The following is an 18,917-nucleotide window of genomic DNA, read 5'->3' as shown; positions in this document are numbered from 1 at the left end:
CCCTCTCCGGTCTGTGGAAAAATTATCTTCCATGAAACTGGTCCCTGGTGCCAGAAAGATTAAGGATTGCTGAGCTAGACCATTGCTCTTATTATGTAAACGAATACGTACTCAGAAGCTTTATTAAATAAAATAAAGGTTTGCATAAACCTAACATTCTTTAAAAGCCCAGTGAGGAACACTGTAGTAACAAGTCTACTACATCCAAGAGGACTAGAAGGTTCAAACATTGATTTCTTTGCTGCGAGTTTTACAACTGTAGCATATAATTTCAAGAGAAAGTGCCTTTTGTTTCTTCAGATGAAAACCATCAAATAAACTTGCTTTATATAAAAAAAGTTTATTATCCACAAGGAAGAGCAATAGGAAAAATTAAATTGTTTTCCACAATTTGTTTTCTTGAACAGAATCTACAGAGACATATTCAGCACCAAACTAAAAACAGAAAAAAGAAAGAAAATATAGTACAAACAGCCATTGAATATAATCTATAAAGCAAACATTAAATATTGCACTTTGTTTTAACATTTTGGACTTATCCCCTCTTTTTAATTGTTATTTTGAATACTGGACTACAGCTCAAAATCCAATATTATACAATGTCCAGACAATGACCAATATTTCTGAAGTCAGAGATAATAGTAATGCCGCAAGTGTGAAAAAATTAGTGTTTCCAAATTTTAATCTCATCACAATATTGGTACATTGAAATGCCAATTATTACAATATTGGTCAATCCTGCTTCAATATAGAACCTTCTATTATACTGTGATAAATGTAATGCTATGCATAACAATTGTTCCCTCATTGATTAAAACAAAAAACAACAAAAAGTCCACCAAATGCCCTTTTATGCCTTTATCCCATTAAAGTATATTTTAATCTTCTATGGAAGAGGGACATTCACAAAATTGTTAATGTATTTTTTAAGTTCCATCACTCATTTTTCTTATTATTCCATCATATGAAGTTTTCTTGCTAAAGATCAAACTCATTTAAAAGAATCACTTAAAACGCGATTCATTTTATACTGTTCATTTTTCACCCTGTTAATATTCAAACATGAATTGTTGTCCATGTTTTCTTAAAGGCCACTTGTGGACAAGCCTATCCTACTTGTTCTAATCCTCAAGACAGGCTTTGGAAGGAGCTGCACCAATCCAAAGCCGATCTATTGATAAAGTCAATACTTGGTCAGCAATACATGAACTCAATTCTTGCCAATTGAAAATTACAATAGTTGTTTTGGTAAAAAATGAGTTGAGTTTTCCAGAAGGTGACAGTTGTGACTTTTTAAAAATTAAATATTTTAGCATTTGTGCTGAGATTCCACCCCAATCACCTACTAGTCAATTCCTTGTAATGTTACCCATCCTCAAATTAAGCAAAGCAAACCTGCTAATTATATCAACTATTTTACTACCGAGTCACTTTCATTTTTAGCAGAGAATGTACTTGAAATAGCAGTACCCAGAAAATATGTTCTAATATCTTAAAAGACATACTGCTCTTTTTCCCTCCCTAATCTGACTAAAAGTTCATTATAAATTTTTTACAAGTTTCTGGTCATGGGCTAACTATATATAAAAATAAATTCACTTTCCCTACCCATACCACCTAGCTAAGAAATCCCTATGTGAGTAACTTTATAAATCATGTACAACTTTCCTCCTCAACTCTTGCTGATATGTTTGGTGCTATTGCCTACATGGGTCTTCTAGGAATTTGGCCAAACTCTTAGTTATGTTTCATGTTTTGGCTAGATAATAAGAAATGAGGATGTCTTAATATATGTATGTCCCTTTTCCAAGTCCCCCTTTTCAAAGAAAACAAAGTAACAACAACAAAAGAGGGAAAAAGAACTCAACAGTGCAACATAAACACAAGTAGCATTTCAACATTTTGGCAAGTGATGAGTTCACCTGAGATTAAGTGATTTTAGGCAGTCTGTAACAAAATTCTTCTTTGCAGTAATAGTAGAAAGGCAACAAATGCTTAAAAAGGAATTAAGATAACACACTCCTGACAAAAATCCTATTGTTTACTTTTGTTACTTTCGCCCCTCAAATCTGTTGCTTGTCTACTATAGTAGGCTGTGAAACATACAGCAAGGATTGGTTGAAGGCATTTGATGTTTGTAATAAATCCACAAGAGGATCCAAGCTGAAGAGGTGATGCATGGATCAGTCTTATTGGGAGAATTCTGAGCATGTGCATATGCAGAAAAAGTCCAACCTATATTGTTTATCTAAATAAAAAAGTCAGTGCATTTGTATCAAAGTTTTCAAAGCTTTCTTTTGCTCCTTGTTGTGCGGACCACAAACAAGTTAGAAGAGGTTAACAGTCCAACATAAATGAGAAAAAGCTGTAGTGACACTGAACTGCACAACAAAAGCATTGAGCATGTGCAAATTTTCAAATAAAAGGAGAATGTTATCCCTCTTGCAACATGGTAAGTATTTTGACACGTGTAGGCTATTAAGGCTGCTCTTTGTATGTGCCAGTATAGAACAGAAAGAGAAAGCCCAGGTCTTCAAGCATGTAGAGCAGTCCTATGGTATTTGCTGTAGACTTCAAAAGCATAATCACAGGATGTTTCATTATTTCTCCTTTTCTTTTAGGCAATAACTTCCTTTCAAAGCCTGTTTCTATAGGACGTCTTTATCCTGAACACAGTTAAAATATGATTCAGACCCATCTCAACATTTTTGGGAGACATTCTTTCAGCGAGAGGGGCAGGATGGCCTGTCATCTGAGGTCTGATCTGGATTTGGATCAATCTAAGTGAAAGAGGAACAAGAAAAGGAGACATCTTTTAAAACAAGGAAGAAACTATACTTTTTAAGGTTGGTTACACAGATGTTGAGACTGGATGATGATCATGATTTAAATTTAAGGATTCTCAGCAATCCTTAATTATTTCAAAATATTCAGAGTTCTTTCATTTTTTAACTTACATTTATTTTAGAACACACAAAAACATTTTCCATTGAACAGATCAAGCAGGGAAACAGTTGGGTGAAAGAGAATAGCAAATTTTGGTGTTTGGTTTCTAATATTAAGTATCCTAATGCTGTAATTATGACTTTTCTAAAGAACTTCAAGCAAAACTGAATTCCATACTTTTATAGACAGTGGCAATGATATATCTTGATACGAAATTAAATGAACTAATGCATATTTTTAAAGCAAAAAGAGACAAAATCTTTTTTTCAATAAACAATAAAGTAGGATCTTCTTTCAGAAAAAAAATTATCCAAAATGAATAGAAAATATATTTATAGTAAGATCATTTTAAATAGCAAAATAGTACCCCACTCTTTTTCTTCTGACAGTTGCAACTTTAAAAAAAGCCCAAATCATTTTTCAGTTTTTAAAAAAGTGTCTTTTTTATAAGAAAAAAAAATTAAGAAGGAGCCTAAGTTGATCAATTCCTTTATTACAAACAACTAGCATGGTATAATAAGCGTGCTGTCGAACTGTCAATTTGGATTCTTCAATAAATGAGACATTAAAAGTGCTAATTCTTAACACATAGCACACATAGTATTTAAAACAGCATTTTATATTCAATTATAATAAAAGAGCTTAAAGCAAGCACAAACCATTTATTTGCTTTGAATTTTTTTTATAATGGGTTTATCTACCAGGCCAGAACTTGTATTAAAATTAAATGGGGCTTGGTATTCTATTAGTATATAAATACATGTATATTATACAATGATTAAATACAAAGTCCCTTGTTAAATCTTAAGTGCATTTTTTAAGAAATAATTTCTATTAATTTAAATTATGTTCTAAGTTTAATAAAAGTTGCAATTTCAGATAGAAGATAGGCATAAATCTAGCAAAGAGAAGGAATTATATAACTCTGCAAGAACTATTTGAAATAGACAACATAAAGCCACCTAATATGTAAATATTACTGTATGTAATATGTAGATATTATGTAATATGTAATATGCATTAGTTCTTTGTAGTGGAACATATTTAAGAATTAGAGAAAATACAACATACTTAAAAATAGAATCCTGGAGCTTTAACTACTTATCATCTTACCTCAGAATAAAGTGGAGGAGGCAGGAATCGAAACTCTTGGATGTAGGCGAATAATGGTCCTTGAAGTGCTCTTTCAAAGTCATCGCAAGCAGTTACAGGTGCTAGACTGGACTGTCTTTGCTCCTCAGTGACCACTTCTGCATAGCTAGGAGGTGCTGAAGGGAAAATTACACGCAGTTCGAACTATGTTCTTATGCATGTCAGAACATATAACATGACAGGAATATTAAACTTTGTTTATATGATTTGTATAAGACAGAGATAGCAACAATTTCAACTGTTACCCGGTAGTTTTGGTAAGTAGTAACTAGGTTATAATTTTAAAAAATCATGTTTTATAATGGTACAACTATTTATAATTTAGAAAGCTCTCCAAGAAGAAAACTAGCTACAGATGTTGGTGAGTTCCCACATTGCCAAAACCCTTGTTTTGTATTACCACAGCTTACTGATTAAACCATAACTGGCTGGTTTGCAAAAACCAAGTAATCAAAACCAATAAACCACTTGCCACAAGTGCTGAGCTTTTGTCAAATCACCAATATTAGGTAAGAAAAAACAATATAATCAATTTATACAGGTTTAGCCAGTTTTAGTGGTATTCATGACAAAAATCAATGTTGCAATGCCACTGAAATTTTGTAAATGTTTTCTATAATTATATAACTTAACAGATCTGGGTTCTGTTCTACCCTATTCCCCCATCCTCAAAAAAGGCTGGAATAATATTCTGGGATTACCTAATAAAAAAAAATCTATTTCTATACTGTTTATGCAACATTATTATTTAGGACAGTAATAACTATCAGTAGATACTACTAGAATAACAGACCTATAGAAAATCACAAATAATTCGGAATGTATGGTTAAATTACCTTCTGGTCTTTCATGCAGACCAAGCCAATTCATATTCATGCTACACTGGCTGCTCACGCTTGATGTTCGGCTGCCAAATGAGTGTAAAGGAATAGTACCAATGACAAGTGGTAAATTAAGAAACAAGTCCATTGCACCTGGAATATCCACATATACCTTGAAAAGAAATAACAAAAAGTTACTCAAAGCCCAATCAAAACTTGTCATCTACTCTACACATATTGTATTTTGTTAAATATTAAAAGATTAAATTAAGTTCTTACCATTAGAGAATATTCTACACGGATTATGCTACAATCGAGGATGGATGGGGACACAGGTGGAATTTTTAACTGCTTGCCATTCCAGGTTTCTGTCTTCCCTGATGACAAAGATTCCCCACGCAAGTTGGCAACCAACTGTTTTACTTCCTTCATTTTCCCTTTAGCGTAGAATGCCTGTGTTTGATAAATGGCAGCCTTTGGCACTACCATTCGAGATGAGCAGTTTTCAATCTCTGCAAAGATCTGAATTGGTTCACCTTGAATGAAATCAAGAATAAGCACATCAGATGGAAATCATGAATCTTTTAAAATGTAAGCATTACTACACATAGATTATACTATTTTTAATAATTAAGGAAATCCAAGAAGCCACAGCAATCATAACCACCCAATTAATGTAGACTGACCACAACACTAACCAGAAACAGATCTGGTAAATCTGTACCATCTGAAAATCCTAGGGCTACAGGGTGGGAAATTGAAAAAAATTCTCCAGCAGATAATGGGCAAATATTTCTATATTGTATCTACGAAAAAATATGGACGTTTTCATTAAGTCACCAGGAGCTCAGTTTGACTGGAGTCCAAGACAACTCGATAATTTTAATTTGAATAATACCAAGCCACAACATTACATGTGTCCATGCAAATTTTGAATTTTAATTACTAAAAAAACCTTGCACGTTGCAAGGGATCCAAACTGTACCATATGTATTTTTATAATCAGGTAATCATAACATTTGATGTTAACATGCAAACCACCCATTAATAGGCCATTGCATTTTATTTTCCCCAGAAGAAACCAAACATTGTTTTAAATTAATTAAATGAAATAAATCACAAATCCTACTTTCCTTAGAACTCATGTTACATACCTGGGGTATAGCCCTTCCTTTCAATTTTGGCACTTAAGGATATTGGGCCTGAGGTACAAAACCAGCAACAGAGAGTCTTTTCTTTTGTGCCTGCTTGGGGTGACTGAAAGAAAAACAAAACAGCAATTAAATTTTTAGCTTAGTGAAAATGAAGTAGTTTGAAGGGAGATTTTGACATAGTAAATTTTTTGTTAAGATAATGTAAACTCAGACATTCAAAAGAAAAAAACAACAACCTAACATCAGGATTTGGTTGCACTGTGATCTGAGTTGCTGATTCTATTACTGAATCCTCATCAGCAGCTATCAGCACAAGATGGACAGACCTATTGTCTACCTGCCTATTACTGTATATCATTAACATTACAACAAACAAAAAAGCCATTGTCTAGAAGTATTTTAACACTTCTATGGCCTTTGTCTTTTATTAATAAGCTAATAACACAAAATATCTATATAAGTAACTAATGGAACTAATTCAGAAAAGTATTACTCAATTAGTAGTTTTTCAATCCTTTAATTTTATAGAAATTCAATTAGAATTGAAATTCTAGTTTTCAATTATTCAGTATCTTAAATTTCTGCAGTCAGTGTACTAGCACTGAAAAAATTACCCTGCTCAACATCTGTCATTCCCAGATGGATCCTACAGAACCACTGTAATTTTATACAGATGGAAGTAAACTTAATAAATTAGTAGGCTGACTCACAATATGGAAGCTTCCCATCTTATTGAAAGTATTTGGCCTAACAATTCAGACACAGACCAACTGCAGCATGATCCCAACTATATTTATTTGGGTTCAAACTTCATTGACTTCAATGAGGTCTGTTTCCAAGTAGATAGGATTAGCAATAGGGTCACTGAAAATCCCAAATCAGTATGGCAATGTGGTTCAGCTAAAGGACTTCATTTTAAATCGTGCCAGATCCTATTCATATCTACCCAGAAGTTCCACAGTGCTAAATCAGGCTGTGATGTATACTACCTTAGAATAAATTTCACTAAATTTAGTAAGGCTTCTTATACAGAAAGAAACACAAGGATGGGCTGCCTGTTTGCATTACCAGTCAAATAAAAACTTACTGATCAAGTGGAACTTGATTTTGGACTAACATTTGGACCATATTGTTACATGATGGAAGTACATCTCTTCGATTTACATTTTAAACAGTGAAGTTTAGGATCACAAAGCAGTTTAACTGTTCTTAAACTGAATTGTCAAATTAAATATTTAGTGAATCTTTAGCTCCAAATTACAAATATATTTCTTAAAGCTAAATTGCAATGGGACTTACTTTTTATAATCAGACTTGTCCTGAAATATTTAAATCATTTAATTGAAATTGGACTTTTTAAGCATTTATTATATGAAGAGATGCCCCAAATGGTCCATATTTTTAACACCATTGATTAATTTAAGGTTGTTGTAGTCCCTGCTCTAAATCCATCAAAACTAGTAGCATCATCTAATAGTGGTTGGGTGGTTCCAAAATACTATTTTTTTTTCAAATTATGTATAAAATGGGCTTTATCTCAAACCTACACAATCCACAGAAATATTCCTGCTGATTGTGTTGGGTTTTAGACAAGGTCCTATATCACCCCAAATATGATCTTTATCCAAAGCAAAAGAACCCTGTTTCAATGGACATTTTCTCCCTGTGTTTTATTTTCAAATATTTTTAAAGAACAAATAATGGTTTTTGATCAGATTGAAAGAATCTTAAATCCCTGATATATTAAAATAAGTATGTTAAGATAACATACAGAATTATGATTTCTCCCCACTCGATATGTAATTTATCAGTAGTATAATAAGTAATAATGCACTGCAGTACAATTTTTTTAAAGGAACATTACTTTGCCAAGCTGCAAATTCTAAGGTGAAATTTGTTTCATAAATAAAACTGTCCCATATAGAAATAAAGTTAATCTTCACTGGAACAGTTTACTATATTAAAAACAAGCAGCTTAAACATTATTATTACTCAATATGCTACCTGGATATTACATTGTATATACTTTAAGCATTCCATTGATTTGATTATTGTTACTTTTATCTATATATATAATTCAAGGGCCATGTGTGATGTTATTTTTTAAAATGCTACTAACAAAGAATTAGTAATTCTATCAATTCTTACCAGTAATGAAGGAGTGTTGATATCTATATGTTCAAAGACTGTAAATTCCTTCTTTAATTTTACTGGTAGAAGCCAAGGCCTGTGCAATTCTGCTTTCACCCAATAGCGCACACTGCCATGTCTGCCTTCAAATGAGGTAGCAAGTGGTCTGTTCAGGACACAAAGGTCAAAACTAAATAAATCTTTAACTTTGTTGTTTAACGTAAATATACAGTCAAAGTAATAATTAGTAAGTTGTACTGTACTGTTAATGCATCATAGTATATAATGAAATGTTTATTTTTAAGATTCGGTGTTAAGTTTGTTTGGGAGAAATATCTCTGTAGTTAAACTGATTGTTAAACAGACCTACGAAGTATGACCATATTGTACTAGAATTGCACTGAAATATGCTACGAAGATACAACTGTCCAATATAATTTGGTTAAGCAGGAGGACTTAGATTTTCACTCTAAGTCCCATTTAGCTGATTGAGAAGTGTAATTGAATTTAATGTTGCTCCAGCTTGAATATATTGGGGATCAAGTTAAGAGATATCTTAATTTTAGAAGAGATCACTTTTTAAATTTAGAAAAAGGGAAACCATGAAATATAAAGCAGGTCCATAAATTGCTTTTGCAGAGTTATTTTCAAAAGGTCTCAATTTATATATGAGAATTATTTAAACCAGGGACTAACTTTTTAAAGATGCTTTTGACTTTAAAGGCATCATGTATAAAATTGTACAAAATATATTCTTTGTATTTTGTAATGTAATGTCTGGCATTTAATATTCCAGATTTGTGCCTTTCATTACAGAGAAGAGAACAGAGTTCAGGTTTACAAAGTTATTTTGCTTCTTTCCTTTCAGTTAGTATTCTTAAATGAAAGTTACTATGACAATCATTATTGAGAATTGCAGACTTTTCTATATTCTGGTCTTTACTGAAAATAAGTATGTGTTGAGTCCAAAATAATTTATTTGCATTCCCTGGTACCTCCCATTAATGCATTTATGCATTTCATCCATTTAAGTTCATAATTATGTTTAAAACATATTAATTAAAAACAAATATTATGAAATAAAGACGATTGTTTCCAACTATTTTCATACTAATTCAGAAACATACAAATTAAATAAATTATGCTTACACTTAGTTTAAAAGTATATATTTCTTCAACTTCTAATTCATAAGTAGTCTTAGTTGAGATACTTTCACTGAATATATTTGCTAGTGATAATTATATCTTTAAATCAAACTTCCAGAGTTTGTAAAATATTCTAGTTGGGGTAATTAAATTTTGTCACACTGCCTGTTTGGGGAAAAACCCAGTAGGAAGCAATGCAGCCTGCAAATTCTACACAGGTTACCAAACACACTGCATAATTTTAAAATGTGTGACAGTGATGTATCATATTGCTAAAAGATTTTCTATCTCATAACAATGTACAACTTCTTTAACAGAAGTCTCTTTTTCCTTCTTTTTTCCTTATTCTGGCTTTCATTATAAATAATTATCAAATAATTTCATTTTTAAAAATGGGTATATTTCCATGTAATTCTCATTCTATTTTTCTTTTCCAGTATATTACTAATTTTAAATATTTTTTAAAATTTTTGAATGCATCTGTGCTGAAATAATGACTTTGTTTTGACCTAAGCTCCTTCATCTGTCTAACTCTTATATAATCTGTTACTTTACAAATCAAGAGCCATTGCTAAGGTTTAAATTTTCCATATCATTCAAACAAATTTGTTCTACATCTTTTTAACAGGTATGTTCAATGGAAACAATCAGCAATGTAGTAAGTTTTAATTCAACAGGAAGCAATGCCAATGTCTCTAAAAGCCTAGTGAGCTTGTTTGAAATTAAATATGTAACAACTGAATAAATGAACGTTTTTAAGATCATTACTGGTAGGACAGCAGTTGTCCTGATTTTACATGATTTTGCCACCTTAAATCAAAGCAACCTCTTGTTTATTAGGACAATGTCCCTGCAGCATATTTTAGTGCAATCTGTGTGACCATTGAAAAGGGTTTTTTTTTCCTCCATCTCATTTCCTTCTATAAGTTGCTTTTTATAGATTTATTGCAGGGTGACCCAAATGTCATGGCTGAGTATTATATATACTTACGTCTGTGGAAGCTCAAAGCTGAATGCATATTCATGCCGTCCTGAATGAATGATATGGAGGCCTTCTTCAGAATTATCATCATCTAGAAAGGAAATATTCAATATTCTAATTCACCTTTAAGTATTTTTCTCCTATCATCCTATACACCTGTCACTGGTGATTCTAAAAATATATATTTAACAGTAGTACTGTTGGTAAATTTTACATATATATCAGAAAAATCGTTTTTTCAGTTTCTCACAAGCCAAAGAAGAAGATCCAAGGTTCATTTAAAAAGGAACTTCTTTCCATCTTAGAATTTGCTAGTATTACCATAAAAGGGATGGGCAAATTTTTGCTCTACACATATGCACCAGTTATTTCTTTCTTGAAATTACACTGCAAATCCAGATCCTATCCTGTCCTCAGATATAGTTTTCTCAGGCCAGGGCCCAAATCCTATATAATGTAGTCCTAAAAGATGAGAAGATGTCCTAGCAGAAAATCATAGCACTGGCAAGACCAGTAAGTAACTTCTCCCTGTTAACATGAAAAAAAAGCGCACTCCCGATTAACAAGCCAGAGAGCACTGTTACTGATGTCTTGGAATTTAATTATTCAGGCAAGGAGTGAATAAAATGCGTGACAATGGTCTCTTCCTCTACAGCTTTAGGAAGAGCTGCTTCTTTCCCATTCTCAAAAATTATATAGGATTTGGCACTAATTGCCGCTTATAGATCTGGGCTGCAAAAATCTGGACCACCACTAACCACACCACTTCATTCCCACTGGTATAGCTTCAAAACCACCATTCATTATACATGCGGTTTATTTTTTTAAATTTAAAAACCAACTGTACGGATGCCTAAAATCGTGTTTTTTGACGTTTGGTTCACGCTGACCCTGTCTCCATTTATTATACTGAAAATACCCCCCCGCCCTTCCGCTTTCCTCCCTCTCGTTCTGCCAGCTCAGCAGTTTCCCTTCAGCTTTCGAAGTAGTAGGAGCCGCCGCCGCCGCCAGGCTGAGGTAAACAACCGCTGGGCTGTCAATCACAGACTAGTCTTGAGCAGGAGAGGACCGGCCTAAACCGGTGCGAGCAGAACCCAAGCCAGCCGTTCATATGCATACAGTATACATCGCTCGCCCGGCCAGCCTACTTGCTCAGTTGCTCCGCCCCTCCGCCTTGTTTGCTAACTGGAGGCGTCATGAAGGACCGAGAGAAAGGAGCAAAGGAAGTGGGAACTGCTCTGGCGTCCTCGCCTTCTGGTTGCCAGTCTTTGGGCAAGGGTTGGCAAGATCGGTTTGGCCGTTCCGTGAAAAAGCGACCAAATTTCGGCAGTTTATTCTCCCCCTGGTAAATTATGCAAAAACGTAAAAGAAGTGCAAATATACCCGGGGGGTGGGGGAGAAGCAAACCGAGGTTTCTCTTTGCAAATCTCTACTTCACGGCTTGCTTTGGAGTCTGAGCAATTGATCCAGATCCCAGATTATTAAATAGGATGTAGGAATACAACATCCCCCCTCCCGTTTACTTGGTTCCAAAGTCACAATCCTGCGGAATGAGACTCGATTCTGCAATGAGGATCGCTCAATCAATCTGTCTCCCATTTTAGGCAACAGGGAAGGAAAGCTGGCGAACTAAGAGATCTTTCGGAAGCGATAGGCTTTAACGCCCAGCTACGACTCGCTGTTCACGACACCAGATTGTGGGTTCAGGATTGCGGAATCGATGCCCAAGCAAAAGCAGGGCATTTTTCCTGATTGTTGCTGCGATAATTGTATTAATAAACCCAAAACTTGTTTCTTGGTGAAATCCTTTGCTATGAAGAATTTTGAAGCCCACCCCATCCCCCAAAATCGGTTACGCACAGCCTTTCCTTGCAGGCACACAACGCGCGAGATGCCTATTTGAAGTCCACCCAATTTACAACCCAACTGAAAACGACGTGGCACCAAGCGCTTGCTGCACATCTATGCACGCACGCTTCCCTCCAAAATAAACCCCAATCGTGGCCGGCGTAGTAGAGAATGAAATCTAGGCAGCCCTCCACTCAGTGCCACCCAGAAACTGAAGCCGCAACCCGCAGAGGTAGCGCCTGAGGGAGACTTATCGCTAACTCCCAAGCATAAGCCAGGCTTTTACTGCGCTGGGCCAAGAGTTTCTCATATTGCTGCACGGATTGCACGCACACAGCAACGCCAGCCTCGCGTGGCCGAGGACAAAGGACCGCCCTCCACCAGAGCCATCCAGGAATACACATTCCGACAGCACGCGCAACTCCACTTGAGGAGCAGCAGAAGGTCCGCCAGCTAACGAACCTCGGCTCTTAGTCCCGCCCCTCTTTATCGGCTCCCCACCTCCCAATCAAGAAGTGGCATTGCCTTAGCAACAGCCTAACAAACCTCTCCGGGCCAATGACTGTATGAGCGCTGGGCGTGGCTTCGGCGAGCATGCTAGGCTGCCGGGTTCTTTCCTGTCTGCTTTCTCAGCTAAGCCATTGGAACTCCCCCGTTCTGGGTTGGGGGGTCAAGCCTTCGAAGCCGCTCGCCGTCGGGCGGCCAAGAATGAAGAAATGGAGCCACTCCGTAGGAGAACTCAGCCGAATATACTGCCCGGTTACATATATGGGCTTGGGTCAAGAGTCCCGACCTACGAAGCGTAGAACACCATCGGTCTTTGTTTCTTAGAAATAAATACTGATTTGAAAACCCACCCTTATTTAATGGCCACAGAAGCAGGTGTAATCACAAGGGCAACTGAAAATTGTTTTCCCTGGGTTCTAACCTGACTTTTCCCGGGAACACTTACACACGTATTTGTGCAGTTCAGTGAGTGGAAGTGGGGTGAGGGTGGGGGACATTTTCAAGCCTGCCATTATTAATGGAAAGGCTTGCGTTTTGCACAACCGCTGGAGGAAAGCTGTATTTTGTTTTCAAAATGATTCGCAATACAAGTTTCGTCTTCTGTACCTTCCAGCTCTAAGCGCCCTCCTCGCATCATTTACATTTGGAAGCAATTTCATAGAACTTAGATTAAAAATAAAACACAAAACCCTAACATGCTACCGAATTCAAGCGAATCGTCTAACCTCTCTTCTCCTATCTGCAGCAATTTTTCTGCATATATATCTATATATAAAAAAAGAACAAGCCAAAATTACATAACCTGCTTTAACATTTTCTTGTGCTAGGAATTAAGTCATCGCCACCACCTGACGCGCCTAACCAATCTGCTGTGAGGAGCGCCACCCCTCCCTTCTCCCCAGTACCGGTCCCAAACAGGATTGAACCGCTTTTAACAAAGGGTGGAAACTTCAGAAAAACAACCTTAGACTCTGCTATACTTCCACTGACACCATTTGAAACAATAGATTAACAAACTGGAGACTAATTTACCCTTCGATAAAGTATTTTCCCATTGCTAATCTCTCTCCCTTGGCGATTTCTTTGCATTGGCACCGTCAGGTTCATACATCATAGAACTCAACTTGGAAAGGATGCCCTACTAATTCAATATGAGGGTCATTTAAGAGTGGGGTTCCCCTCCCCAAAATAGCTTTCCCTACGTCTCGACGGCTGAAACATTACAGAAGAATACGGCGACATTTACCAACTTTTCCAGCCTCTGTAAAAGGGAACACGGATCTACACGTGGGGTGCTGAAAGCAAGTGTCAAAATAAGCCGCAGGGAGCCCTTTCTCTAGCAACAATTCTCTTATCCTAAAGACATCACTGAGCTGCTCGCAAGCTCTCAAAAGTGGATTAATAAATCAGTCTCCACATTTTTTTTGGTTATCAGATACTTAAGACCAAATTCCAACATATATCCTTCCAAAATCGATAATAATAATTAAAAAAAAAACCTGCCAGCCCTCTTGATCTACAGTGAAAGGATGTCTATAAAAAGAAAATGGGGGGTTGAGGGTTGGAAAAAGTCTTTATGGAAGCACTTTGCAGCTGCACCAACGATCTCGGGGTTCCTTCCTTAATATAACCTTGATGTTTTTCACAGCTCTATGTGAAGCTTAATTCTGAACTTCGATGCAGCAGAATAAATTCCCTTGCATTAAGGAGCTTCTTTTGAATACCTACGCTCATGATTAAACAGTAGGTCTCCTAAGGTTGCCAGAACTTCACATTCAAGAATTAAAAAATAAGACTTACCTCTTTCGTGTCCAATTAAGATATCCTTATGATTGAAGTATTCTACTTCTTCAGTGTAATTCTGTGTGTAGGCAGTGTTGGAGCCAGCATTTCTAGATTCAGTCCAGCGTACTTTCGCATGTCCCCTTGCATGGATTTTAAGTGATCGGACTCTAATTTCTCCAGTCACTTCTAAATTCACCCTTCCTGAGACTGTATCCCCGCTAGAATAGACGGGAACATTGCTGTCATTAAGACAGTCAAAGCTTATTGTCAAACTCTTCACCTTCCCCAGCACCATGTTACTAGTTTTTTTTTAATAATAAAAGTCTATAAAAATACACTCTAAGAAAAAAAGGGGAAGGAAAGTCAAGATCTCATATAAAAATGCGATCTTCACTTGACACTGCTCAGTTTCTCTGCTCTGCGAAAAAGGCTGCAGGCAGGATCAGTGTGATCTCTACGAGCACTTCATCGGGGATTTCTTCAAAAGTACCAGCATTAGATGCTGCTCGCAGCTCCTGCCCGCCAGCTCTGTGGTCTCTCTACAAAGACAAGTAGTCTGCCGCTGCCAGCTCATTTTAAGCTTTGTGGAAAACAACCAGAGTGCGCATGCGTGGCGCTTTGCTCCTTTAGCGTAACAGGGCTGCTGTTCTCCTAGTTCCTTGGTGGAAGGAAGATGATTCACAGCGTAGGTGCTTTGCCTTTTATAATGCTTGGGAAAGAATCGCTGTTTGCTCTAGAATGTGAAAGCAATCATTGATCATAGCACGGTTGCAAGTCTGAACTCCAAACAGGTGGTACGTGTTAAAAACCTCAGCGTTGCCAAACTGGGTGATGGGGGAAAGGAAGAACGTAAAGGGACAAATCTCTTTTAAAGGATCTTCTGAAATAGTTGGGGGGACGTTGTGTCATGGTGTAGTGAGTATAACATTTGCAGTCTCTCCCCCTCCCCGTAACGATTTAACTAAAATTAACTGGAAAGTAACGAAAGAATTCACTGTAGTAGAATGCATCAGTTTAGCAGAGGGAGGCATAAACCAGCCGTAGCTAGATCTTCACTTAGTTCAGATTTTGGTTGGAATTTCAAAGGGAAAAAAAAGACTGATTAAAAATTAGGAACTGCTTTCTTTATTCTCCTGGTGATATTAATTTCCAAACCTGTATTTATTTAGCCTGTATGTATCTATTTCCAAACATGGAAATGTTAAAACACCCCACTGTTGAAGGAGTCTTTTTAAACAATTCCAGAAGTGCTATTCATTGGAAATTGGTACTAATTTGGAAATGTAATTCTCTTATGATTTCAGCTTTCATAAGTATCACTCTTTAGTTGTGCCTATTTCCAATAGAGCAAAGCCAATTTATAATAACGGGAAATAAGAGAACAGAGAACCAATACTAGGAAGAGAAAGATTGATCAATCAAAACCTTTGAGTTTTACCTATGACATAGTGATAGTTTGGGGGGGGTTTCAATATAAAGAAGAGAGAGGCACAATCATCATTATTCTCAAAATGCAAATGCAATTTGATCTATAAACCCTTCCTTCTTGTCCCAGCAGAAAGATATCCAATTTAGCCTTTTTCTGGAACACGAATGCATGGCATTGTCCTCAATCCACCCAGTCTTCTTCTCCTCCTTTCTCCATGCTGCTTCTGCCAGTCGTTGATAGCAGGAGATTTGGGGGTGAAATAAACTGGGGAAAACAGGTCCTGTGCAATCAGTTCTTTGATTCCTAGGAGCAGTTGCCCTGGATTGAAGACCTGATGATAATTCTAAATGGCATCAAAGGAGAGTTCCCCTGCCCCTGCTTTTCTCCTTCCCCAATTTCTAATGCACATACACCTCTAGTTTGCTTTGTTGCTGAATTAGAGCAGGGGTTGAATGTGGTCCCAACACTTAAGGCAGCATAGTTTTCTGCTGGCTTTGGAACTGGATGGTGGCACTTTAGTGCTGCCATGCAACATATGCAGGTCAACGACAGCTGCACTGATGGTCATTGGCTTCATAAGATGACAACCATTGGGTGATTGAAGTCCCACTCGTGTTCATGTGTGTGTAAGTATCTGTTAGAAAAGGGTACAATTTCATGCATCTGGTGACACTGTTATGAAGCCACTGGCCATAATTGTAGACACATTTGCTTCAGGCTGATTCTTAAACTGTTTCCTCTCCCCCAAAGGAAGCAACTTTCTTGCTTCTTCACCATTCTCTGTGGGCAAGATTGAGATGATGGGGCAGATCTGTGTAATGGTCCCAAAGAGTTTGAACTAACACTTTATAATTCAGTAATAACTCGTTACATAGAATGGCAACAGCAAGGGATTTAAAGAACCATTGCCCCCTATTAAGTGTTTTATGTCGTTTTAGAAGATAGTGTAGGGCAGTGATGAAGAACCTTTTTGACATGGAGTGCCGAAAAGGGAGTGTGCGTGCACAGCACCAAATGCCAAAAAGAGAGCACTTCGCGCTCGTCAGGGCCGCAACCAGGAGGAGGAGCTACCCAGGGGGCATGTGCGCACTGGATATGGTACTTCCGGTTTCCGGCACTGCTGCACACACAAAAGCCAGCTGATTGTTGCATGCGCACCAGAAACCCGGAAAAGGAACAGGCGACGCTGCGGGTGCCAGATGACATGGCTCCACGTGCCACTTTGGGCATGCGTGGCATCGGTTAGCCATCACTAGTGTAGGGTATAACCAAAAATAAAAAATAAAAATAAATAGAAATATGGGTGCTAAAAGGTTTCTGAACCACTTTCTCTCTATGATTACTCTGATTCAGCCTGTTGAAATGAATGAGTTAAAAATATAAAATGGTGATCTTTCCCAATGTTTCTTTTCTCCCATTAAAAATTCACCTTAGCTTTTTGTGGAGACTTTTGACACTGACAATAGGTTCGCTTGTTCTCAGTGTCTTGCACAACAAAAATCTCTTTGGAAGTGAGAGACAGGCCATTTCCCACCCCACAGTGCATGCTGTTTCCAGTACTCTCTAATGCCTCAAGGATTGAATGAATGTTTCAGGAAATAGCAAGAAGATTAAAGGATTGACAGGCAGAGGACGGAGGAATCTGACAATCCAGATGGTAGTGTTTCTCTTTTTGGTAGCCCCAACTAGAATGGCCAGTGATGAATAAAGTTTTCAGTATCCAATAAGCCATAGCTTAGAGTGCTGGTTTGGAAATAATCTGCAATCAGTCCAGTAGCTATCTAATCTAGTGGGTCATGATTCATGATACATGCTTCCCTCCTGCCCTTTCCAAATCCTTCACTCAAAGTGTTAGGGGAGCTAGAAATAAAGTTTTATAGCATGATTAGAGGAAAGTATGGAATTTGTTTGAAAGAAAAACAAAAGTATAAGTAGAAAAGTAAAAGCAGAAGTAGGCAGAAACCCAACCAGCTAATTTCTTGGTTGAGACCGGGAATCCTGCCAGTCCAGATGTGACTGATACGCAACTTCTGATAGCCCTTACCAACATCAAGAAGGCTACAGAGTCCTTTACTATTACCTATAGGCAGTGATTTATAGAGGGAATATAGAGAAAGCTTCTGATTGGGGGATTTGGTAGCAGGATTCATTCTGCCTACACTTAGTAATCCATCTGAAGTGACCAGTGCCATCTTAAAAACATGAATACATTAGATCAGGGGTGAAATCCAAAATTTTTCCCTACTGGTTCTGTGGGCGTGGCTTGGTGGGCATGGCAGGGAGAGGATATTGCAAGATCTCCATTCCCACCCCACTCTGGGGGAAGGATGCTGCAAAATCTTCATTCCCTCCCCTCCTGGGGGAAAGATATTGCAAAATCTCCACTCCCACCCCACTCTGGGGCAGGCCAGAGGTGGTATTTGCCGGTTCTCCAAACTACTCAAAATTTCTGCTACTGATTCTCTAGAACCTGTTAGTACCTGCTGGATTTCACCTCTGCATTAGATGCAGCTGATATGGGTTTTTTTTTTCCTGCTGAAAAGAATTGTCAAATTCAGTTGGGTTTGTTTTGTTGCAATGAAAACTCAAGCAAGTCTACTTGAAGTAAATCCTCACTGAAATAAAATCAGAGGTGGGAGGGATTTCAGAGCTAATCTATCCTCTGTGTGGTCCAGGAAGGTAAGATTGTTTTCAAGTAGAAAACAGTCTTACCAGATATAGACTGTCAGATATAGCCTGCAAAAATGCAGAAGTCTATGGGATGATACTAAATATATAATTTTCTGTATCTGTTTGCTGCCATCTGGTGACTGCTTGGTGTTTATAACCCAGTTCTGGGGGCCCTGTTTAAAATGGTTAAAAGTACTAAGGAACATTGTTTCATGTATATTTATACACAATTTCTCATTGTCACTGTCAGAAGAAACTGCTGTTCATTGTCAGGATTTTCAGCTTCATGACTGAAGATTAATTATTTTATCATTTTATCACCGTTTGTTTTCCATTATCCAGTTAAG

At 37.1% G+C, this 18,917-nt stretch overlaps 1 protein-coding gene across 3 annotated transcripts; it reads right to left on the bottom strand.

The window, feature by feature from the left end:
- Positions 1–324: 324 nt before the first annotated feature.
- On the bottom strand, positions 325–15,045 carry ARRDC3 (arrestin domain containing 3). 3 transcript variants are annotated; one of them, XM_058169157.1, is made up of 8 exons: positions 14,487–15,039; positions 10,341–10,422; positions 8,222–8,369; positions 6,074–6,176; positions 5,199–5,455; positions 4,935–5,091; positions 4,060–4,214; positions 325–2,780 (listed from the first exon to the last, which is right to left on the bottom strand). In XM_058169157.1, exons 1-8 carry the CDS (start codon positions 14,764–14,766, stop codon positions 2,724–2,726), a joined length of 1,239 nt encoding a protein of 412 aa, XP_058025140.1. In that variant the 5' UTR covers positions 14,767–15,039; the 3' UTR covers positions 325–2,723. The 3 variants fall into 3 exon arrangements, with proteins under 3 accessions (XP_058025140.1, XP_058025142.1, XP_058025141.1); XM_058169159.1 differs by lacking the exon at positions 8,222–8,369 and having other exon boundaries at positions 14,487–14,544; XM_058169158.1 differs by lacking the exon at positions 325–2,780 and having other exon boundaries at positions 4,072–4,249; positions 14,487–15,045.
- Positions 15,046–18,917: the final 3,872 nt, after the last annotated feature.

The sequence above is a fragment of the Ahaetulla prasina genome, chromosome 2, assembly GCF_028640845.1.
Source record: "Ahaetulla prasina isolate Xishuangbanna chromosome 2, ASM2864084v1, whole genome shotgun sequence".
NCBI lineage: Eukaryota > Metazoa > Chordata > Lepidosauria > Squamata > Colubridae > Ahaetulla > Ahaetulla prasina.
The sequence above is the reverse complement of the archived record's forward strand: the minus strand, read 5'-3'. Positions and strand labels throughout refer to the sequence as shown.